Source organism: Cupressus sempervirens, chromosome 9 (assembly GCF_028749045.1).
Source record: "Cupressus sempervirens isolate cs-2001-9-10 chromosome 9, ASM2874904v1, whole genome shotgun sequence".
NCBI classification, from domain to species: Eukaryota; Viridiplantae; Streptophyta; class Pinopsida; order Cupressales; family Cupressaceae; genus Cupressus; species Cupressus sempervirens.
In genome coordinates this window covers 587,166,304-587,191,643 of record NC_143126.1, presented here as the reverse complement: position 1 = coordinate 587,191,643, position 25,340 = coordinate 587,166,304, and the positions used below count along the sequence as shown (strand labels likewise).

The following is a 25,340-nucleotide window of genomic DNA, read 5'->3' as shown; positions in this document are numbered from 1 at the left end:
TCATCTTTGGTTCAAGGTACACAATACACTCAACCTTATGTTGATGTTCAAAATGTTGAGAGAATTGAAGAGATTATAACACCTTCTAGAATTCGTTTTAGAAGACCAAAATATTTGATTGATATTGATAGTAACATTTTGAAATCAATGCCTGACAAGATTAGCAAGCGTACTTGTCAAAGAAAAGTTAATCGTATGTGGAGATTATTTTTTGATGAATTAAATATTACAGGTCAATGCCAATTATTTGTTGAAATGATGAGGAATTTAAAATTTAGGCCTATCATGAAGATTCTTGGGCTAAGAACGATGGATGATTCAAATGAAAAAAATTTGTAAAGAATCTAATGAATGCTTATGACAAAGTGGGTTTTAAATCACGCACCAAAGATAGTAATATCACAAGACAAGTACTTACATCGACAATAGTAAGTAGCCAAATGAAGAAAGCTCGACTCATGAGAAAGACAAGAAAAATATTAAAAATTGGTAGAGGTGCTCTAAGGAGAGCCATGCTAAGGCGTGAGAGATTGGAAGATCCAACAAAAAATGAGTTATGGACATTTAGCGGTAGACTACCGCGAAAGGATAAAGAAATTAGTGAAGCCTTGAAATCATTGATCGAAGATTTTTGAAAAAATAACACACATGTTTCCCCTAATCAAAGAGATGTTGTAAGAAGGAGGATTGGTAGCCAAAATCACAAGCCACATGCGAAACATTTTTTGGACACAACTCAGACACAATTTTTTGCAAAATTTATTGGTATGTATCTTCAAATTCGAATAAGTCAAAGATTTTTTGAGATGGGTAAACCTTTTTATGTGAAGATAAATCACACACGCACAACTTGTTGTTGTAGGATACATATTGAATTTTCTAACCATTTTGATGTTTTTAGACATATATGAGTAATTTTGCATTCTCAGTTTGTTTTGTAGGATTGTGACATAAATGAGCCACCAAGATCTTTAAGGGAATTCATATCCAACATTTTATGTGAAATAAGGGACGACCAACAATTTTACAAGACATCATGCTTGGATGGTACGTGCTTATTTTGTGGTTCTTTGCAACTTTTATCAACTTGTCAACATATGGATAGTACACATGCAATTGGAAATGAAATAGTAGATTATGGAAAATTTAAGACAGTGACATATGCTCTAAAAGATGGGAAACATGGTAAAAGATGTGATTTAGTCATTGAAAAGATTCCAGTGTATGAGTTCATGAAGATTTTTCGTGAAAACATTATTTACGAGTATGCAAGGCATACCCATAGAGCTCAATGGCTGGATTTGCAATTCAAGTTGTGCAAGGATACATTTCCACTAGATACCATTATTTCGGTTGTAGATTTCGCAGAGAACTACACACTACAACCACAAAATGAGGTGCAAGCAAAGTATTATACTTCTCAACAGGTTTCCATATTTGTTCACATAACATTCATGCATTCACCTACAAGTACAGAGGATGACAAGAAGATTTTGAGGGAGTACCATTTTTACATCAGCGATGATCGATCACATTCTACAGAGTTCGTACATGGTTGTTTTCAACTATTTTATGGAGATTTGGCTAACAGGGGCATCACATATCGTCAGCACATTATTTGGTCAGACAATTGTGCATCTCAATTCAAGAATGCACGAATGTTCTATTGGTTGAGCAGGATGCACAAGTTGTGTAGAATTCAATACATGTGGAATTTCACAGAGGCTGGTCATGGAAAGGGAGAGCACGATGGTGCAGGCACATGCATCAAAAGAGCCTTAGCTCGTGAAGAACTAAAGTACAAAGATGGAGCAATATTGACAGATGCAAAATCCATCATCCAGTGGTGTAACGCTACAATGGGTCCAGGTAAGGAAGGTGAGTCTACGGTTCGTAGATTTTTTTGGTTGATAGATAATACTAACATTGCACCATATCAGGATTGTTGCACACTAATAGGATCCAATGAGTTGCACTCTTTTAGAAGCTCTAATGCAGGTTCATGGAGTATCCACACACGAAAAATGGCATGCTATTGTCCATCATGTGCAGAGGAAAATTGGGATGACTGTGAGTCGACTGAATGGGTGGACAAATGAGATATACGGGTTTTGGACCCAATTGACACCTATCGTCCCCCATAAGCACTGAAAATGGTACAGATGGAATCGTCTACTGACTTTGACCGCTTGTCTGATCTAGTGCAACCTGGTAATATATATATTTATATATCTTTGTAATTTCAATATGTAACTTTATAACTTTTACGCAAGTATTTTCTGAATTAATGACCGCATTTTGTACATTTGTCACTGCAGGCCATGTTTTTGCTGTTATTGCACCTAAAGACAATGAAGAAGGGACAGATTATTATTTGTGTCATTGTGTTCAAGCCAAACAAAAATTGGATCACTCGGTTATAGATGGTGAAGGTTTAGAGTACCATGTCGGTGCAGTGGTTGTAACCGGCACATGGCTTAGACGATATTCTATGAAGAACCCTAACTTGTGGTTATTCGAGGATTGGCAAACAGAGAGGAAGATTCTTCATTATTCAAATCTTGTTGTCGCATCAAATGTCCACTTGATAAAATATGGTGGAAAACCACATAATAAGAATCTTTGGAGAGTTCGCGAGTCAGACCACGAGGCAATACTTGAGACATTAAAATGTCGAACAGATCCAGTTGGCTCATTAGATTGAATATAGAGAGAGGGAGAGAGAGAAAGAGTGATCAACTAGATCCAAATACATTGTTGCAACGTCTTCCCCAAGACTGTCCACATGACTAAGGTGGACTGTATTGTTATGATGCGTAAGTGATGAGATTTAGTTTAAATCATAGATTTTATGTTTTGATTTGTTTAGAATCTAGATTTTATGTTTTGATGTCTACAATTTTTTTAAAGCTAGAACAATATTTTTCATATTTTCTTATTGTGATGATATTTTTCTTTCATTGCATGTTCTCTTGGATGACAGGAGGGAGAGAAGAAAAATAAGTAGATTTCCAAACAGCCAGCCACCCTTCTTCATGTAATTTATTCATTTAAGGTAAAAGTCCCATTTCCTTTGTTTGGCTTTGGTATTTGGTTATTTAAAGTCATTATTCTAGTTGGACCTTCGTATGTTTGAATTTTGGATTGTTTAGTGTCTATTTGTTATGATTATACTAAATTATTAATTCTACGATGTTTCTATTATTTAATTATTTAAAATAAATTAAAACTTTTTGTATAAAATTATTATTTTTTATTTCTATCTATTTGGTATGATTATTTCTATTATTTAAAATAAATTAATTATATAATATCTCTATGATGAACTATTTATATTTCTAAACTTTACATATTTTACACCATGACCAACAATCAAACTATTATAACAATACAAATACATTTAAATAGTAATGTAAGAATGGTTTAGTTCACATAAAAAATAAGTCTATCTTAGATATTCTAAATACATCACAAAACTTTATCGCTTCAAAAAAATTGGAATTTCTCCCATCTACTTGAGTTCCCATCAATTGTCCATAAAACTGGGAAAGGGAATAGGTGCTATGCTCCCAATCCCAACATCCTCCTATCCACTACTAGGAGATGTGTGTAATGTAGGATTCAACTCCATCAACTTAGTCATTTTTTTCACTAGTTGATTGGGACTCTCACCATTTGTTGCCAACTATGGTGACAATGCTTGGGGTTACACTTATTAAGTAAGAATATTTCCTAATCTAGGGATTAGAGCATTGAACATATCAGAATGTGATTTATGCTATGGGAGAAGAGGTATGTTGGGCATACTAATTTATTCTAGGGCTAGTGCAATTACATCTCCTTCCACTAGTGTTGTAAATATAATTTCTATAGTTGTTGAAGGTGCACCTCCAATATTTGGTCTATATCTCTTTCAAACATTTAGATTATCCTCTCTTTCTTTCCTCTTCTATTCCTTTAGTGCAACCTTCTCCGCAACTCATTTTCCCCTCTCTATAGCATCTAAGATCTCATTTCTTGCAATCTTTTCCTCTCTCCCATCTTTCCTATCCCTGATCTTCTCCTTCATGTAAAGTGCATTAGCCTCAAATAACTTCTTAGTCTCTCTTGTTCCTTAGAATTTTGTATCCTTTTCTTTGGTAGCTATAGGAATCTACTGGGTAAACCACTATGTTGTTTTCTGTCTAGTGGCATGTAACGTATAAAACCAACATCTCCATCATAGTCATTTTGGGCCTGGGTATCAAAAAATTGTTAACTATTTATTTCATCATGGTTGCCACCATTTGCAAAGCATTAGATGACGTCCTTGGGGTCAACATGTGGTGGGGATGGAATTAAAAGGGAAACATTTTCATCCCCACAAGTATTTGGTTATCCAAGGTTTGTGACAACCTCCTACAACCAATCTGGTTGTGAATCTTGCATTAGCAAGCTTAATCTAATATTAATGTTTGTTGTATGCTCAAGGTTTTATCTCCTATAATAGTCCACTGGCTGGTTCAGGTTTTCTGGTTGGGTATTTTTAGGTGCAATTGTACCTAGTCCCTTCATATTTTGTCCATGACTCCTCAACAAAGTGTTAATTGGTTCATCTAATAAGCCATTGATTTTTAGGAAGGATTAATAGTGATTTCCTCCCCCTCGCTTTACAACTCATCAATATTTTCATCATCTACAGTAGTTGTTTCTTCTAATCCACTACTTGTGGGTTGTGGTTTAGATCCCTATTTTCCATCCTCATCAACAATGAAGCACTTTCTTGGGCCTATATCATTCACTAAAACCTCCCCATTCAAAGACCATATTCCTATCCTATGGAAACCACTCATTATATTATAGGGTGTAAGTGCCAAATTGGAGGCTTTGCTGGATAACATTCCTAACTCCTCACAACCAATATTGATTTGAGGGTTCCTAGCCAACCACACATTCCAAATATGTTTTAAGTAAGATTTTAATGGTGAGAAAAAACTAGCATCCAATGATTGACACCTATAGATGGTATACGCTACAAGTGACACACAATCTATGCCCAACTTCTTTGCTTTATCAATTATTTTCCATGTCATATGGATTCCATGATCATCAAATACTAGAAGACACCTTTTTTAGAGAAACACCCCACATGGAATTGTTCTTACAAAGTGGTCTAGCCAATTCAAGAATAATTATTTCATCATCCATCCATGTACTTGGACTACCATGCAGGCCTTGAGATCATAATTGAAAATGTAGTTTTTTATATGTCTCTTAGCCTTGAACAAATAAAAATTGGAATTCTCTAACCAACAGTAATGTAAGGAGACCCACCCTGCTAGTTTAGGCCACTATGCCCAAACTAACCAATGACTTCTTCTGATCCTATAGGGTTTCTTCTTGACCCTATTCCCAAGAGGATATCTCCCAACTATCCCCTTCCCTAGGATCTATGCATACCAATTGACTATGTGACAAAGAACTCATGGTGGATAAATCTGAAGGAATTTCGTAGGAATACCTTTCTTTCCAAAATCACTCTCATCTATCCATGTTACTTCAGATTCTGGTTGATCCTTCCATTTGATAAGATGCTCCATATAGGTGCCATGACAAGTCTTCTTCTTGATTCTTGAATCCATAACCTTTTCATCTTTTGGCTGAGATTATAATGGGATAGTGACTTCTTCAACCTTTGATTTTGTTTGTCCTTCTATGAATGTAGGCCCTTTATATTGAACTTAGTCCTTGACATTAAAGATAAGGTAAATTTCCAAGTTTGGTGGGAGTTCTATTTTGTCGGCATTAGAACCATAATTTGCAAGTACCTTACAAGGTCCTATCCTATGCATTTGTAGCTTGGTTGGAACACCCTATGCAAGTACCAAAACTCGTCCTTGGCATCATATCATGGCCTCAACACCTTGGATCATCTCAAAATATCTCATCTAACATGTTCCAACTCCTTGCACACTCTCAGCAACTCATCTCTTACACTTTCTCAATTTTGCCTCTTCTAGGCTTGTTCCAACTAGCCCTTGCCAGTCACTAATTTGTTGTTTTCTCCAAAATTTTCCACAGAACTTCCTAAAATATTGGGTGATTAAAATACCCTTTTCCTCACTCTAAAATATACTCCAAAACCAACTACACTTGTTTTGTAAAATATCACTCAAAACTGGCTATTTCAGTCTGCCAACTAGGCCTAGTTTGAGGCCATTTACAAAGCAACTCACAATCCCTTGACTTTTGGAACTCCCATGACCCAAAAAAGTCTTAAGACATGACTCAAATGCAAGGATTCTTCTATTTTTTTGGTCTCATGATCAACTTTACAATGGTTTTTACAAAACCCTCCTTTCTAGCCCCTTTACCCTAGGGCTTTCTAGAACTCTTACTTTGCAACGTCTCTAGAACCCCAAAATGGTTCAAACACATTCAATTTGGTTATATTAGATGACTTCAAACATAAAATGCAACTCTTTTTTGGAGAAAACACTAAATCCACCTTGGGAGCAATCACATACCCCTTTTTATGCACTCAAATTTTAGGGAAAACTATGCAAATACTTCTTAAATGGTTTCAACACTCGACTTTTCAGATGGAAATGGTTATTATAGACTCAAAACAACAAGAAAAATCCCAAACTTGAGGTTTCTCAACACTCAACAATCAAATTTCAAAACTGTTACCAGCACTTACTACTAGAACAATTTCTAGTTTTAATGGTCAAACTCCCAAACCATACAAAGGACCCCCCGCTGTTTTTGCATTTTTAAACAATCTTTTTGGAGACCTACAATAACCTCTCTCACTTTTTGGAGATCACACTCCGTTTTCATTTTACGACGCCATCTCGGGTGATGCTGAAACTTGCAATGTTGACTAGTACAAAGTTGCCAACTGCCAAATCTCTCTCACCTTTCCTCGTGGGATCAAACTATTTGCTCCGTTAGCTCTACGTGGTTGGGTAAACCCTATCCCCAACCTCATCCTATCCCCTTTAGTGCTCGAACGTTCTCAGGCATGCCAATCCAGAATGTCCCCAAGGGTCACTAAATGCCATAGGGCTGCGATCTTTGACGGGGCATATCTCGGAGCTCGTGCGAGGTATGGATGCGATTCTAGTTCCTACAGGACCGTGTTGTAGAGACCTACAATAACCTCTCTCACTTTTTGGAGATCACACTCCATTTTTGTTTTACAATGCCATCTCGGGTGATGCTGAAACTTGCAATGTGGGCCAGTACAAAGTTGCCAACTGCCAAATCTCTCTCACCTTTCGTCGTGGGATCGAACTGTCTGTTCCGTTAGCTCTGGGTGGCTGGGTAAACCCTATCTCCAACCTTGTCCTATCCCCTTCATTGCTCGAACATTCTCAGGCACGCCAATCCGAAATGTCCCCAAGGGTCACTAAATGCCATAGGGTTGCGATCTTTGACGGGGCATATCTCGGAGCTCATATGAGGTATGGATGAGATTCTAGTTCCTACAGGACTGTGTTGCAGAGACCTACAATAAACTCTCTCACTTTTTGGAGATCACATTATGTTTTCATTTTACAACGCCATCTCGGGTGATGCTGAAACTTGTAGTGTTGGCCAGTACAAAGTTGCCAACTGCCAAATCTCTCTCATCTTTCGTCGTGGGATCAAACTGTCTGCTCCATTAGCTCCAGGTGGCTGGGTAAACCCTATCCCCAACCTTGTCTTGTCCCCTTCAGTGCTTGAACGTTCTCAGGCACGCCGAACCAGAATGTCCCTAAGGGTCACTAAATGCCACAGGGCTGCGATCTTTGACGGGGCATATCTCGGAGCTCGTGTGAGATATGGATGAGATTCCAATTCCTACAGGACTTTGTTGCAGAGACCTACAATAACCTCTCACTTTTTAGAGATCACATTCTATTTTCATTCTACAATGCCATCTCGGGTGATGCTGAAACTTGTAGTGTTGGCCAATACAAAGTTGCCAACTGCCAAATCTCTCTCATCTTTCGTCGTGGGATCAAACTGCCTACTCCATTAGCTCCGGGTGGTTAGGTAAACCCTATCCCCAACCTCTTCCTGTCCCCTTCAGTGCTTGAACGTTCTCAAGCACACTGAACCAGAATGTCCCTAAGGGTCACTAAATGCCATAGGGCTGCGATCTTTGATGGGGCATATCTCAAAGCTCGTGTGTGGTATGGATGCGATTCTAGTTCCTATAGGACCATGTTGCAGAGACCTACAATAACCTCTCTCACTTTTTGGAGATCACATTTCGTTTTCATTTTACAACGCCATCTTGGGTGATGTTGAAACTTGTAGTGTTGGCCAGTACAAAGTTGCCAACTACCAAATCTCTCTCATCTTTCGTCGTGGGATCAAACTGTCTGCTCCATTAGCTCCGAGTGGCCAGTTAAACCCTATCCCCAACCTTATCTTATCCCCTTCAGTGCTCGAACGTTCTCAGGCACACAGAACCAGAATGTCCCTAAGGGTCACTAAATGCCACAGGGTTGCGATCTTTGACGGGGCATATCTCGGAGCTCGTCCAAGATATGGATGAGATTCCAATTCCTGCAGGACTGTGTTGCAGAGACCTACAATAACCTCTCTCTCTTTTTGGAGATCACATTCCATTTTCATTCTACAATGCCATCTCGGGTGATGCTGAAACTTGTAGTGTTGGCCAATACAAAGTTGCCAACTGCCAAATCTCTCTCATCTTTTGTCGTGGGATCAAACTGTCTGCTCCATTAGCTCCGAGTGGTCGGATAAACCCTATCCCCAACCTCTTCCTATCCCCTTCAGTGCTTGAACGTTCTCGGGCACGCTAAACCAGAATGTCCCTTAGGGTCACTAAATGCCACAGGGCTATGATCTTTGACGGGGCATATCTATGGGCTGTCAATACTTCGACTATACTTTAAGTCAACGATTATCAATATGTGAAAAAATGGAACTCGTTGTATTTTGAAGTACTAAGAAGATGGCCTTGCCCTTCCCTAGGAGTTTCAGAATTGGGAGACATTAGGTAAGAGAGTGAAAATGTTACTATCGCTTCAACGCACATGACGCAATTGGAAATGCAAATTTTGATGGTAATCATTTTGTGATAAGGGAGAGACTAGGGATGATCATTGTTACTATCTCTTTAGTAGTGGAATTTTGTTTTCTCTTGAATTTGGTGGTGGGGGATCAGTGGTAAGACTCCTTGGATATTCCTTCTTATGATGTTAGTGACAAGTGTTGCTCTTTGAAAACACTTGTACAATCTTTTTTAAATTATTAGATAAAAACAGAGAATTCTAAGTATTAAACATGATTAGCCTTTAGTTCCTAGAAGATCTTTATTTCCCCATCAATGCATTTAGAAAGTTAAGTTTTAAGAAGATCATAAATAGAAAAAATTAGAGAAGCGATTTAAACATTTATATTGATTGGAAACATGTGAGTCTTGAGTTTTCTCTACCTTTTAAAGAACGTTCCTTAGCTAGCAGACCTAATTCCACATTCCATAAGACTGTCATTGCGCTAAAGATTTAGGAAACCAACTGCTCTAAGATAAAGCTTCCCGGTCAATAATAATCTAGCCTATTGAGGTACATAATACTTCTCAATTAAACTTGTGTTAATTCAATATTAATTTTGTAATTAACTACAATTTCAGTATCTGTGTACAGGGGGTGACTGAGAAAACTATTTGAGGTCCAATTTGAAAATATATTTGTAAGGATCTCGACCAAGGTTCACAACTTCGATGATTAATACATTCATTCAAGCCAGAACCTCACTACAAAAAAATAATATATAAAAAAGGTAGTGAATAACATCATGTCTAGACCCAAATCAACCAATGAAAGTCAAATTAGCATAATGTGGAACAACAATATATGCATTGAGTGGGTTGTCATAAAAAAGCTTCATAATAAAATTCATGTCTAGAATTAAAAGACCTTAAAGAACATTTATGCTTGTAACACAAATGGCCATTCAAAACTGAATATGATTACAATATGTGAAATAGCATTACAAGAACTTGTAATGCTCTTGTGAACATCATGTTAATTCTTGTAAGAATCCCTAAGATGCTTGTTATACTCAAAATTTTGTTGAAATTAAATTAATTTTTATCCTGTTGGTTAATTGGCTTAGGGTGATATATGCTTCTTGGATGGAATAATGAGTTCGTGATTAACTCTGTATTAAGATTCATAGCATCTTCTAGTTATTTGCAAAGGAAATTTATAAATTACTTGCTAATGTCATATGGCTTGCTTGAGAAAGATGTCTGTGTTCTTATTGATGGGTACTAATGACTATCCACATTTAGTTCTTCAATATCCTATTTGACAAGCTTTCCATAGACATTTCTTTGCCATACTAAGTATTTTTGAAAACATATTTGAGTAGAAGGACTACAGTAGATACTACATGATGTTTTAACAAATAAAGTAATGGGTTAAAGACTATTATTTCCAAGGTATTATGTCATAGTATTTTAATTGTAATGATCTTAGACTAATGATATTCTTGAAGGTAACTTCGACATGCATCAAGAAAGACAACCTACAACCAAGGCTATATTGTGCCTACAACCAAAGCCATAAATGCTCACAGCCAAAGCCACTAGTGCACATAGCCAAAGCCATGGATGCTTATAGCTAAAGTTACAAGTGTTCGCAACCAAAGCCATGAGCACATGAAGTCGATGATCACAATTGTTTACAACTATTCACCAGAAACAACTTCTTTGTAGTTTTTGAGAAATACTAATAAAGCAAAAAAGAACATCTACTAGTTGGTAGACATAATGGCAACTCTCTAGCAATTGAATTTAATTTCATACATGCAAATATCTAATTTAATGTCATACACGAACATATCTAATTTAACGTCATACATGAACAAACATATAATATAAAATGATAACCAATAATGTCATATACATTAACAAACACATAATATATTATGATAACCAATAATGTCGTATATGAACAAACATATCATATATTAACCAATAATGTCATACATCAAATATAGAATGTCATATGTACATCAAATGTGTATCGAATATGTCTCTCAAATGCCTATATATATACATGGGGAAGGAAACAAGTCTCTATATATATATATGTATCAAATATCTCAACTACATCTTTTCCTTCCCATGAGGGGAAGGAAACAAGTCTCTCGACGTCCTCTGCCATAGTATGGAGGGAGACAGTGGAGATGACGGGGCCCTCCCGACATGCTCACTTGACCGCTTGTTGAGGCTCTTCTCTAGGTCCAACTGATACAAAGAAAGTAGATATGAATCAATATTTATTATACGTTGAAATCAAATATATGTACTCACAAAATCAATTATTTTCTTACCGCCAACAAATAGTCACTCTGTAAGTCCACCTTAAATGCTCGTGGACGATCAGGCGTGACAAGACCCTACAACAATTCAATAAATATAATCACTTATAAATAACATTAGAAATTTTGAGATTAACTATTATAAACAACAACTAAAACGAAGAAAATTCTTTCATACCTCCGTCAATGGCTGTGAGCTAGCCACAGCTGTGGCCACTCCGCTATCAACAGACTGTCGCAGATGAGGAGGTGTGTCCGACATCATGAGCTGCATGTCATACAATACACGTTATATCTAACATGAAATATGGAATAAATATAATCAAATGAATTAAATTAACATGAAACAACTGTACTTGTGTGAAGCTCGTATGATGTCTCTGCTCTGCGTCTGTGGTAAAGGTTGAGGGTCCTGTGGAGAACTGATGCACATGCATATTTTTTTGGGTCAATCCTTAATATGATTACGTAATAAATATATGTATTAATTAAAATGATTAAATTGATACATACCTCAGGACTCGTCGAAGGGACAAAAAATGGGCTTGGAGGATCGCTGCTAGGCCCAAGAACACTTTGACCCTAAATTTTGAACAATGTCAATAAATCCTAATTAATTAATCATTCACTATACGTATGAAATGTGATCAAATTAGTAATTTACCTGTGTGTCAATGCCAAATGTCTCATTCAGGAACTGATCGGTGACAAGCCCATCATCTGCACCATCTCCGACATGAGTGCCAAATGTGCATAGGAATCCGCATGAAGTGCACATGTGACCACACCGTATAGAAGGCTCCCCCTCAACTAATGGGATTGTGGAATGGATGAGGGTCTACGTCAAAGCATTAATGGTCCCTAGAGTGCTAGCCTCTACATATTCGTTCACAACTGAAGGAATAATCACATGCTCACGCTGTGGATGGACCACGGGTGCCCTAACTACATTAGGGTCACGACGTGCTCCGGGCCTCTCAAATGATGACCCCCCACCTCTACCCTAGGAGTCTAACATATCAAAATAATTGGGGATCTCCCCAAAGACAAACTCACAATATAATTTCTTCAAAAAATACATGGGGACCTCGTGATTGTTGCAAGGAGGGGCATCAAAAACCATCGACCATCTATCCCAAAAATTATTTCTAATAGCATCATGTATGCACCAATGGATGGGGAATCATTTAGTACCCTCTCTAACAGTATTTTGCTCACCGGGTTTTCTAAATAATGCACATATACTACCTTTTGGTATTTCCTTTTTTCTAACATCTTCATATGACAATTTATTTGCATAAAATCTTTTTTGTTCATCCCTCTTAGCCCGCCAAATATCTAACTAACCACTAACTGAGGCTATCTGAGTGTTAATGGATTCAAGGGATGATGCCAATTGAGCCCTTATTGGATTGGTTTGTCCAGATTCTTTCAACCGAGCAATGATTCCTTCTAATTGAGTTTTGCCTCTCTCTATTTCATTTTTTATATTTTCTTGTGTGCCTGGTGGAGGTCTTGCAATTGGTTTGGATTGTGGAATTTGTTCTTCTTCTTGAGGAGGGTTTTGGTTTTGGGGTTCTTGAGGGTTTTGATGTTCTTGTGGATTTTCTGGTTGATTATGAACATTTTCTGATAAAAAATCAATTGAAATTCAAATAAATAAACAAATCTAAATGAAATTTGTAAAAACCCTACAAAAGAATATAAAAAACTTACAAAACAATATGAAAAATATATCAAACAATGCAAAGTTAGGTTTATATCACTTACGGCGTCGTCGTGGGTGCGTTTGTGGTCTTGGATTTCGTCGACGAGGAGGCATTTTGGCAAATGGTGGTGCAAATGTTGAGTCTTCAACTCGCGTACGCACTGCTCGCTGTAGGAGTAGAAGAAAATGCTGATGAAAATGATGGGCTGCGGGTTTGCAGCCCATCATATATACTTTTTATTTTTTAAAAGCGCATACGCACTTTTTAAAATAGGAAAAAAAAATTTCCTTGTCACCTTTTTGGCACCACAACTCGGTGCCTATGCCCATCAATGACAACATAACAATTGTTCCAATTGAAGTTTCCAACACCAACCTCATCCCTTTTTAGATGTCAGAGCCTTGTTGATGCAGAGGTAAAACACAACGGAAGAAAACACAATAGAAATAAGAACCAACACCAGCAAGAGATAGATTATAAAATTCTTCTATTTAATTTATCAAATGAATAGTACATACACTAGCTCTTCCTGCAGTTTTCTTCTCTTCGTAACTTTGTATCCAGAAACTTTGCTCTCCAACTTGACCTAAACCTAAACCTAAAACTCTATTTATACTTGCTAAGATAATCTACAAAACCTTCTAGATTATTACAATATAGAAAATTCTAAATCAATATAGATTATTACAAAATAGGAAAAACAACTTATAGAATACTTTAGATCAATATAGAATAGGGAAGAATGACCCCATAATGGTCTGAACAAATCCCAAAAAAATATCTTATCGTAATGAGAAAATCGAGATAATTTTCTCAAGTCGGCTCATGCATAAATTATGTCCAAAATTCTTTATGTGGGTGCTCCTGCACCATACTCCCTGGGACAATAGAATCCAAGTCCCTTGGATTTTCCTTCATCTTTCTTGTCTTCCAATTCCGTGGTATTTGTTGTTTGTACTCTTGCCAAGTACCCAAGTTAACTTTCATATTTTCATAAACCTCTTCCACATAAGAACTTAGATAGAACTCCTCCAAACTTGCAATAAATGGATTAGAAAAAGCAAATGGGACCTCATCATATATGAATTCATCAATTTGGTTCACTTTAGGAACCTTTGCATCCTTTTTATCAATGTCCTTATGCTGCAATATCTCCATGCTTGGAGACAAATTCATCACTATTTGATCCTTATCTATCCTCGTAGCTTCATCACAAGACTTCTTCCTTGCTGCAACTATTATCTTTTTGATAGGCCATACCACTTTCTTTCTTAACCTCAAATGCCATCTCTTGGTTCCATGAAGAACGAACACATCCACCTCTTTTTCATCTTTATGAACCTTTTCATCACAAGGCTCATCAACAATTACCACTTCAACCTCTTTCCTATCTTCAAGAACCTTTTTATCATTAGGTTCAGCAACAACTATTTGCTGCAAACTTTTTATATCAACATCTATTTGTTCATTTTGTCCTTCCAATGGACAAATCTTCTCTTCAATGGCAACCGAGTTCTCTATTCCATCTTCACAAGCTTCTGTAATCTCAAAGGATTGTTTCTCTAGATCACTATTTTCTTTTTCCATATTTTTCTTCAACTCCTCTTTTAGTCTAGCTAAATTTTCTTCCCCTTTTTAAAGTTCCCTCATTAGGAATCTCATTTTCTCTTCTATCTCTTGATTTATTCTAGCTTCCTCTTCTCTTTTCTTTTTTTTCTCTTCCTCTTTTTTTTTTTTTCTTTCTGAAAATTACAATATGAAACCCATACATCTAAAAGTATCTTCTGATCATGAGATAAATCTTCTCTTGTGACCATTGTCTCCTATCTAGGTTCTCTCCACTCAACCTAGTCTTTTGGTCACACTTACAGGTTCTTTCCTCAACCTGTCACAAAATCTAATTCACCTTAGAAGCTGAAAGCTTTCCCCAAGCTCTAATACCAAAAATGATGCAAAGGCAAAACAAAACGGAAGCAAACACAATAGAAATATGAGCCAACACCAGCAAGAGATAGATTATAAAATTCTTCTATTTAATTTATCAAATGAATAGTACATACACTAGCTCTTCCTACAGTTTTCTTCTCTTTGTAACTTTGTATCCAGAAACTTTGCTCTCCAATTTGACCTAAACCTAAACCTAAAACTCTATTTATACTTGCTAAGATAATCTATGAAACCTTCTAGATTATTACAATATAGAAAATTCTAGATCAATATAGATTATTACAAAATAGGAAAAACAACTTATAGAATACTCTAGATCAATATAGAATAGGGAAGAATGACCCCACAATGGTTTGAACAAATCCCAAGAAAATATCTTATCGTAATGACAAAATCGAGATATTTTCCTCAAATCAGCTCATACATAAATTATGTCCAAAATTCTTTATGTGGGTGCTCCTGCACCACTTGTACTAAGCAAGACTTGATCCGTAGTGCTCTTTGTGAGCCTATCAACTTCATAAATAGACCTAAACTACTTTGACCTCATAAAATTATTCACATCATTCATTCAAATTAGCTATTACCATTTTATCTGTTGCTAAATCAACATGGAAGACTAATCATTGTCTTATTTTTAATGAGCCTCGTGATTAGTTGACCTATTTAGGTTGAGCTACAAAATAATTAGAAAAGTGAGCATGCATGAGTGTGAAATGGTCTTCAGGGACCCACGATTAGGAGTTACGTATTTAAGCGAGGCTAGTAGGTATAGCTGAGCGGCAGCACAAATACATCGGACCCTGTTAATTTGGCTTCTACACCAAGCCGAGTGGGGAGATTTGCAGACGCTGTTATTCATCGTTACCCAAAGACATGAGGGCGTCATTTCGAAGCTGAAGTTCAATTGCCTCCTTCTCTTGACATGATTGCAGAAAATGAAGATGAGGATGATCTTGTGCTTGATTTTGGTGGCAATGTCGAGCTTGACTCTGAAGGGAGAAGTGTCGGAGAATTTGGACAAGGAAATCAGGGAGTCGTTTGCAAAGGGGATTAATGCATCGGCAATTCCCCCCGGCAGCAAAGAAGGGAGCATTGCAGACATGTTCGATCGCGTTCTTGAGAAGGAATTCTCAGATAAGGAGCAGTCTCAAGGTACGCCCGCATTTCGCCACGAGATTTTCCTTTTTCTCTTCCTTAATGGACGGAGTAGCGTTTTTCTGTGAATTAGGGCCGTTTTCTGAAAATGCGGTATTACGAATTTCAGATCGGCTGAGCAAAATCTTGACATATGTTTGTAAAGACAACCAATGTTCTCATCATAAATCCTTTTCACTCCCGCTTCGGCTACATCATTTTTATGTTATTATACAAGTGGTGTATAGTCCCATGTGGCTGCGGGTTTCTGTAGACCTCTATATTGATTTGATTTTTGCAATTTAGATGTTGGGACGTCTCAAATGCAGTCCCGCATCGAAATTACCTGCCGGTTGCAGGAGGCCTGAGAAGGGAACCCCATGACGCAAGGCAATTGGTGGAAACTCATTAATCACATTGTCTGCGCGCACCCAACACGAATTTTCGCCCCGCCTGATTAATGCATATATCCTCAATATGACATTAAACGGACAGATACTTTCTGCTGACTTTATGTAGAGGTGGATTTGTACAAGAAAATAGTTTTTTCTAAAATACAATGGCTGTTAGCGGTTGTTTCGTACTCAATTTATCATTGATAGAGTTTGTGTCGAGTGTATAGAGAGACACATTCTCCGCCCTTTTGCAGGTGTCCTTTTACTGGAATACCTCAGTAACGGCCCCTTCACCGTTCCCTAACCTTCACCTCTGCCAGGAAACATCTTGAAAACACATAGGAAATGCGCGGGAAATGTTCGGCATGGCCAGCCATTCTCCTTCAGATAAGGAATTTCTTATTTTGCTTGTAATAAGCAATTCAGGTACAATGGTTGGTGATGCCCCAAAATTCATGATTTTTGCTCAATCAGGCATATCTGTGCATGGTGATCCTTACGCGCAGTATATGGACATTGAAAATAGATGAAGGCTATGAATTCCTGGATTATTATTTAACAAATCAACAGACACCAGACAGCTCTGACAATTGAGACAGAATATTAGTTGTAGGATATACTGGAATCATATAATTGGACATGTATGTACATCAGACAGATGGATGTGAGGGAGCTCTGTTCTGCAGCTAAGCAAAGTTGATCCTGTGTAAAGATAAAACTACCGCTTAAATCAGAGATTCACTGTGCCCTACCTGCTGCAAATTTTGTGGCTTGTTTCTTAATTTGCTGAAGATTTTAGATTTATCGCCCTATCTATTGGTGTATAAGAAAAGGATTGAGAAGGCGAATTGAAGTCATGGATCCCACAATCCTACCGTCATTATTGGAACAATAATCAACAGCAAGAATTTTTTTTGGATATCCCACTCCAGTTTGTAAAATTCAGTGATCTAGTTTTCTGTCATTAGTAATTTTAACTGTCAATACTTTTAACTGCATGAAACCACATAAAAGATAAGAGAGCAACTATAAAGACATTAATACCCGATTTCTCATGGAAAACCCTTTTGGGTAAAAGACAATGGCATATAGAACTTTTATTAACAAAAATGGGCACCAACCCAAATCACAAATGTGATCACCAATCCACAGGGTACACCAACTCTCTTTAAAGCACCAAGACCGGACACTGATGCAGTCATTCCAGTCAGCTGAGGGAGGCAACAACCCAAAAGCTAAACTCAATAATGCTTAATGCTTATAAACACCATTCAAAAGTTACACAGCCTCCATTGATCTGTCCTAGCAGCAGCAAATCATTCTTTAATAGGAGAAGAAATTCCACCCAAAGAGACAAGTGTCAGCAGCCATTTAAAATGTTGACTCATGCAAAGCTCTGCAATAAACCCAAGTATATGGTTTTGATAAACTATGCACAGTTAACAGCTACAAAGTGAATCCACATCATTCCAACCAAAACCTATTCCCACCATATAATATTCTTAACTCTTTTGTACATTTTGTCTCTTTATATGCCAAAATAACATTTAGAATAACAGCCTTGGCTCCTTCCTCTATCTCACTATTACAATAATAGATAAGACGTCTATTATTAGTTAATGATTATCTTGTAAATATCTTTAGCTTTAGTTTGCTTTCGTTTTTTGCTTTCTTTGGAATAGAATGTTTCTATTCTTTACGATCGTTTCCTAAGGAAACATCGTCTCTTCCTTTTGTATAAATTGACTTTTCGGTCTCTGTTATTAATAAGCAAGTATTTACCAATTACCTTGTAATATGGTATCAGAGCTAAATACTAAAATTTTTTCGGAAAAATTTATAATTTCTTCTTGAAATTATTTGTTTAAATTTTTCCAAAATTATTTCAGCCAATTTCTCCAAAACCCACCTAGGGTTTTTTTGCTTGGAGAAATTCCCGAATTACGGGTCTGCAAATCGCGTGGAAATCGTGGCCATTTTTTGGAGACTCGCGTTTTTGGGATGAAAATCTGCATGTTTCTATACCAAATCTTCATGCTCTTAGCCGTCTCAGTTTGTCATCGTGCTCTGGGAAGTAGATTCGACCATTTTTCATCAAGAAATCTGAAGTTTTTTCAAGCTTTTTTCAGCTAGGGCCGTTTTTTTTCGAAACCCTAATTTTTGGGGTCGAATTTTTTTTTTTGTTTACAGATTCTTGGTGGGTTTTTCGAGAGCTCAATTGGGTTGTCGTCCGTTTTTTCTGGGTGCCTCGATTTTTGTGCCTCAATTTTCGAGCCAGCAGATTCAGAAAACGACAGCAGATTCCTTCTGGGTTTTTCGAGCTCTCTTTTGGGTCATTCTCTGATTCTTCTGGGTCTTCCGTATTTTGCCTCGAAGAACATGCCTTCACAGATTTTCACAGTTTTTCATTGAAAAACGTGCCATGGCATCTCTGACAAATATTCTGCTCGAGCATAATTCCAAATTCAATGGTCGCAATTATGGAACCTAGAAGCAGCGCATCATCGCAATCTTCGAATATCGAAACACCGATCAACTTGTTCTGGGTGTTAAGCAACGTCCGACTTCTCCGGGTCCTGATCAAGATACATGGGATTTGAACAATCGAGAGGTAGTAATGCTTCTCAAACTCTCCGTAGCTAATGACCAGCTTTCTCAGATTCCATCCGGTAAGACAGCGGCCAAAATCTGGACACATCTAAAAGGTCTTCATGAGACTTCCGACAAGAGCAGAGCCTTCTTTCTGAAAAACACTCTGTTTTCTATTGTCATGGATGAGCGCACCTCGCTCCAGGCACACCTGAATCGGATACAGGAAATCCGCGATCAGTTACTTGCCATCGGTCGCAAGATGGAGGAAGAGGATATTGTGGTAATCACTCTTCGGAGTTTACCAAATTCCTATGAGCATTTTATCGAGACTCTCAACATCACATCTACTGGTGTTGATCTAAAGTTCATTGATCTCTGCACCCTGCTACTTCAGCAAGATCGGTGGAAACAACAGTTCGGTAGCAGCTCCAGTTCCACCTCCACTGAGCAAGCCTTTGCTGCGAAATCCTTTCAGAAGGATAAGGGCAAGTTTCAGCAACCATCTCAGCAGAAGTCTTCTGCTCCAGCATCCGATGGTACCAAAAAGAAGAACATTCAATGCAACTATTGCCACAAGTATGGTCACATGAAAGTTGCATGTCGGAAACACTTAGCTGCCCCAGTCTAAGCAATCAGGTTCGCAACCCAAAGCGAACAGTGCAGAGCACACTGAGCAGGTGGAATCTGCCTTTTATGCCTTCATGGCTAAAAGACCTGCAGATCATGTACAGTCATCTGCCTGGTACATTGATTCAGGTGCCTCTCGACATTTCACTCACCGCAGAGACTGGTTTACTGACTACCAGCCTTATTCAGATTCTGTTATCTTTGGTGGTGGAGAAGAGTACACGGTTGTTGGTAAAGGCAACATTCAAATTCAGTCTGTTGGGAGGAAGCTCATATTCCTTGATGTGTACTACGTTCCAGGGATGGAACTAAATCTACTCTCGGTCACTCAGTTGCTGCGACATTCTCCACACTTGGCAGTCACCTTCAGTTCACATCAGTGCACCATCACTGATCGGGCGACTAAGTCTACTATTGCAGTTGGTCTTGAGGATCATGGTCTTTTCAGACTTACTGATTCTGGTAATTCTCAGGACTTAGCTATGGCTGCTCGGCGATCTTCCATCAGCTCACTTTGGCATCAGTGATATGGGCACTTAAATGTGCATTATCTCTCACAACTTGCTCGGAATGAGCTTGTTCTTGGTTTGCCAGAGATTCAAACCCAATACCTTGGAGTTTGTGACGCATGTCAGGCTGGGAAGCAACATCGCACACCTTTCCCCAGTGGCGATTCTTGGCGAGCTTCTCAAGTACTTCAGCTTGTTCATGCTGATATCTGCGGCCCTATGTCCACTCCTGTTCTTGGGTACAAGTATTTTCTGTTGTTTGTAGATGATTTCAGTAGAAAAATGTGGGTGTATTTCCTTAAAAAGAAATCCGATGCATTTATTGTATTTCAGAAGTTTAAACCCTTAGTTGAAAAAGAGTTTGGGAAATCTATTATTACTCTTAGATCAGACAATGGGGGGGAATTTTGTTCTAATGTTTTCTCCAGCTTCTTGGATACACATGGCATCCAACGCCAGTTCACCACACCCCACACGCCACAACAGAACAGTGTAGTTGAACGTCGGAACAGGACAATCACCGAGATGGCTCGTTCCATGCTCGAACACAGACATGTTCCGAAGCGTTTTTGGGCAGAAGCAGTTAACACTGCAGTTTATCTGTTGAACCGGTCACCCACAGTGGCGGTCAAAGGTAAAACTCCGGAAGAGGCCTGGTTAGGTCGCAAGCCCAGAATCAGTCACCTGAAGGTTTTTGGCTCTCTTGCTTTTGTTTGGATCCCTGATGCTTCACGCACCAAGTTGGATGCCAAGAGTCAGAAACTGATGCTTGCTGGATATAGCAGTCTTCGCAAAGCCTACCGCCTTATTGATGTTGAGACATCTCGTCTCATATACAGCCGCGATGTAGTCTTTGATGAGCAGCGAGGACCATTTATGCCCGTTTCTCCTGTTCCTGATCCAACAGTCCAGCCTATGCAGGTTCACGATTTGGGAGTTCGGCTTCCATTAGGTCCACCTGTTGGGAGGGCTCCAGTAGCTCCTACAGCTCCAGTCCTGCCAGTGATACCTGTACAGCCACCTCCGACTTCTCCTGTAGGATCACCTCGTTTTGAAGATGCTTCACCTGAGTTTGATCCAGATTCTTCTGATCAAGATCCTGCTGATCAAGCATCTCCTAGTACTACTGTTGGTCATTCTCCTCTCCGGCCTAAGTGGTGGGCTAAGACACTTGCTGATCTTCATGATGATGAGCTCATTGATGGGAGAACTACTCGGAAAAAGAGCAAAACTATAGATTCTGTTAACTTTGCTCTTATGGCCAACATTCACAGTGTGTTTGAAACTCAAACATATTCCAAGGCTAAAGGAATTCCAGAGTGGGAACAGGCTATGCAATCTGAACACCAGAGCTTGCTGAAGAACAACACTTGGGTCCTTTCTGATCTTCCCCCAGGGAAGAAACCCATTAGCTGCAAATGGGTCTACGAAATCAAATACAAATCAGATGGTACTTTGGATAAGTACAAAGCTCGTTTAGTGGCAAAGGGCTTTTCTCAGCGTCAGGGCATTGATTATGAGGAGACCTTTGCTCCTACTGCAAAGATGAGCACCATCAGATTAGTCTTAGCCATGGCAGCACAGTTTGGCTGGAAGGTCCATCAGATGGACATCCAGAGTGCTTTCCTGAATGGTGATCTCCATGAAGAGGTCTACATGGCGCAGCCTCCTGGTTTCAAGGTTGCTGGTAAAGACCATCAGGTTCTCAGATTGGCAAAAGCTCTCTATGGTTTGAAGCAAGCCCCTCGGGCATGGTACATCAAGATTGATACGTACCTCAGTGATCAAGGCTTCAAGAGGAGTTCTTCAGACTCAAATCTGTACATCAAGACTACTGACAGTGACATCATCCTTCTGGTTATCTATGTGGATGATCTGATCATCACTAGCAGTTCGACATCTTTGATTCAGGGAATCAAACAACACTTATGCCAGTCTTTTGATATGACTGACCTTGGGTTCATGCATTATTGCTTAGGTGTTGAAGTTTGGCAACAATCTTCTGGTATATTCATCTCTCAGTCCAAATATGCCAGAGCCTTGTTAGACAAATTCCGAATGCAGGATTGCAAACCTGCATCTACACCTATGGAGAAAGGTCTCAAGTTATCAGCCAAGTCTGATTCTCCTTCCGTTGATGATACTACGTATAGGCAACTAGTAGGCAACCTCATCTACCTATCTGCTACTAGGCCTGATATCAGCTTCGCAGTCAGCTATATTTCACGCTTTATGACAGCTCCTAAGGCTGATCATTGGATGGCAGCAAAGCGTGTGCTTCGTTATGTGAAGGGCACTTCTGATTATGGACTTCTGTATTCTCGGAGTTCTAATCCTAAACTCAGTGGGTTCACAGATTCAGATTGGGCAGGCTCTGTTGATGATAAAAAGTCAACATCTGGATATGTGTTCAGTTTGGGATCTGGTGCAGTCACATGGACCAGCAAGAAGCAGCAGGCAGTTTCTCTCTCTTCTACAGAGGCTGAATATAGAGGGACTGTTAAGGCAGGATGTGAAGCTGTCTGGCTTCGTCGGATGCTTGGGGATATGCAGATGTCACCAGCAAGACCGACTACTCTGTTTGTTGATAACGAAGGCGTTATCAAGTTAGCACGGAATCCAGTCTTCCATGAACGAACCAAGCATGTGGATGTTCATTGTCATTACATACGACAGCTGGTTGAAGACGGGACTATAGATCTGCAGTATGTTCCTACCTCAGATCAGACTGCAGACATTCTCACCAAGCCTCTTGGTCCTGATAAGTTTGTCAAATTCAGAGGACAGCTTGGTGTGTTAGATAGATTAACCATTAAGGGAGGGTATTACAATAATAGATAAGACGTCTATTATTAGTTAATGGTTATCTTGTAAATATCTTTAGCTTTAGTTTGCTTTCGTTTTTTGCTTTCTCTGGAATAGAATGTTTCTATTCTTTACGATTGTTTCCTAAGGAAACATCATCTCTTCCTTTTGTATAAATTGACCTTTCAGTCTCTGTTATTAATAAGCAAGTATTTACCAATTACCTTGTAATACTCACACCATACACATTTTCAACATGCCCTTAACTTTCTACATCAGTGGTACCCCTCTCTTTAAAATCCGTAGCTTACTGCTCTTATTTGCCTTCCCTCTATAAATCATGTATCAAAACTATTCCACCCAGCAAATAAAAGTTCAGACATTGATGCTATACTTCAAAATAGCATGACTTATATCTAGCAACCAGTCGTCACGGCTTCTCACCAACTGGTTTTTAATGCTTATCGCCTTAGTATATTTTTGACTTTCAGGACAAGCTTCGCTTAATACCATACCATCCACTCATTATTTACTTGAATCAATATGTATTTACATGATAATATATACTCAACTATTTTGTATCTTTACCAGTCATAACAATGAGAAATATTGCTGCTAAAAAGGAACAGCTGAAGGATCTCTTTATTGTCCTTAACAGAGAGGCGTTACATGAAACTGAAGCGGTCACTGCCAAAGAAATTTAATTACTGAAGCCGTCTAGAAACAATAGTGAATATATATCCTGAACACATTAATTTGTGAGCTCTTTTCCTGTCTTGATGCTATATAGACCATAAAATTTCTCAGAAACAACATCAATTCTATTTTTTTCATATTCAATTCCTTTTATTGGATTTTCGGGCATTGCGCACATTCTTCTTTCTTCCGTCAAAAGTCTTCATAATATTACAATGCCAAGTATAGATTGGAATATATGCAATACATACTTTAAACAACCGCCATTTGATCCTTTTGAAAACTCAAATTCTTACATGGACAATAAGTGGACAAGTAGGCAGCTGAGATAGGAAAGAAACTAGCTTAAGCGGACAGCCTGATAGCTTGAATAGACAGCCAAGTAGCTAAAGCATGTCAAGCAACTAAAGTGCATCGAGCGTCTCAACCAAGCAATTGTAAGAAGTTGCTTTAGGGCAAAATTGACCCAAGATCAAGGAACTCAAGCACAAGCACAAGAATAGACCAAAAGAGTATGATCAGAATAACAATATCAACTGAATTGATGTAATTGCATGTCATGTACTAGTACACTAGGAGTGCTTGAATATAAAGGCCTTTGGAATGCTTCTAGAATGTCTAGGAGTCAGCACACTGATAAGTCTTACAACCAAGCACATTTCCACCAGAAGTGGATTATCCTCTATTAAGCACAGGAGTAAGTGCGATAATGAGAGGATAAGCTTACAAAGGTGTAGCACGTAAAATTATGTTGTAGATACCATGTGCTAAAATAAGAGTGCAAATAACTGTGTTGTCTACATGACAACTCAGTGAATTATGCAAACTCTAGTGTTGTAGACACTATGTGCTGAATTAGAGTTGCTTACTCCACTGTTGTCAACAAGATAACTCATAAGAGTACGCAAACTCTTAGGTGTCTCATCTAAGAAATAATAAAATAATGCATTGACCTAAGTAAACTTAAGTAAAGTGCAACTTAGGGGAATGCACTTAAGCTTACGGAAGCTAGGATGAAAATGCATGATGGGTCCCAACTACTAGGCCATGATAGGTACCCATGTACAAAATGCAATGAAATCTCTCATAAAGCAGAGAAAGAGGGAAAACTTCATGGGAAAAACCCTCCCCCAAAAAGAGAGATGAAAAATCAAGATGCATGGATGGATGGAGTAATCAAGACCCCCCCCCATTACGACATACATCAAGTATATACAAAAGAGAAGTATGAGAAGAACACAATCCTGAAAGAGGAAAAGGTCCCCCCCACAAGAGAGAAGAAGAAGAAAGGAGACAAGGTAGTCCCCCCCAAAATGTAGAATGCTGATCAGTGATAGCTGCTCCAATGTAGAAACACTAAATAATGTTCCTCCCCTTTGGAAGAAACAATATCATAGGTACATATGAGATGCTTCCCCAATGTGTAGAAAGAATCCCTAAGATGAATGGTGTCTCTGAAACCTACTCAATTGTCCTTGTGTCAATATTGATAGTCGCTCCTTCCAATGCTGCTAAAAAGAACAAGGTCGGATCTAGCAAGGATTGATGTAGAACATATCCCAAAGAACTAAATGTCTCCTCAAATGATAAAG

At 38.5% G+C, this 25,340-nt stretch overlaps 2 protein-coding genes across 6 annotated transcripts in view; both read left to right on the top strand.

The window, feature by feature from the left end:
• Nucleotides 1-999: 999 nt before the first annotated feature.
• On the top strand, nt 1,000-15,644 carry LOC149540047 (uncharacterized). The gene is made up of 3 exons (XM_089802645.1): nt 1,000-1,047; nt 1,369-1,878; nt 15,568-15,644. The coding sequence occupies exons 2-3, from the start codon at nt 1,455-1,457 to the stop codon at nt 15,642-15,644; spliced, it is 501 nt and encodes a 166-aa protein (XP_089658771.1). The 5' UTR covers nt 1,000-1,047; nt 1,369-1,454.
• Nucleotides 15,645-15,768: 124 nt separating this feature from the next.
• The window catches only part of LOC149540045 (K(+) efflux antiporter 5-like), a 210,253-nt gene continuing 200,681 nt past the window's right edge, over nt 15,769-25,340 (top strand). For all 5 annotated transcript variants that reach the window (XM_089801239.1, XM_089801238.1, XM_089801236.1 and 2 more), the window contains exon 1: nt 15,769-16,142. In XM_089801239.1, coding sequence (XP_089657365.1) covers nt 15,926-16,142 — 217 coding nt within the window. In that variant the 5' untranslated portion in view covers nt 15,769-15,925. The remainder of the gene's footprint in view (nt 16,143-25,340) is intronic.

What these genes read in the sequence shown, in the direction of transcription:
- LOC149540047 (XM_089802645.1), top strand. Translation starts at nt 1,455, where the DNA reads ATGCATTCACCTACAAGTACAGAGGATGACAAGAAGATTTTGAGGGAG. An exon ending in AATGGGTCCAGGTAAGGAAG is followed by an intron (nt 1,879 to 15,567) that starts GTGAGTCTACGG and finishes CATTCAAATTAG; the next exon opens with CTATTACCATTTTATCTGTT.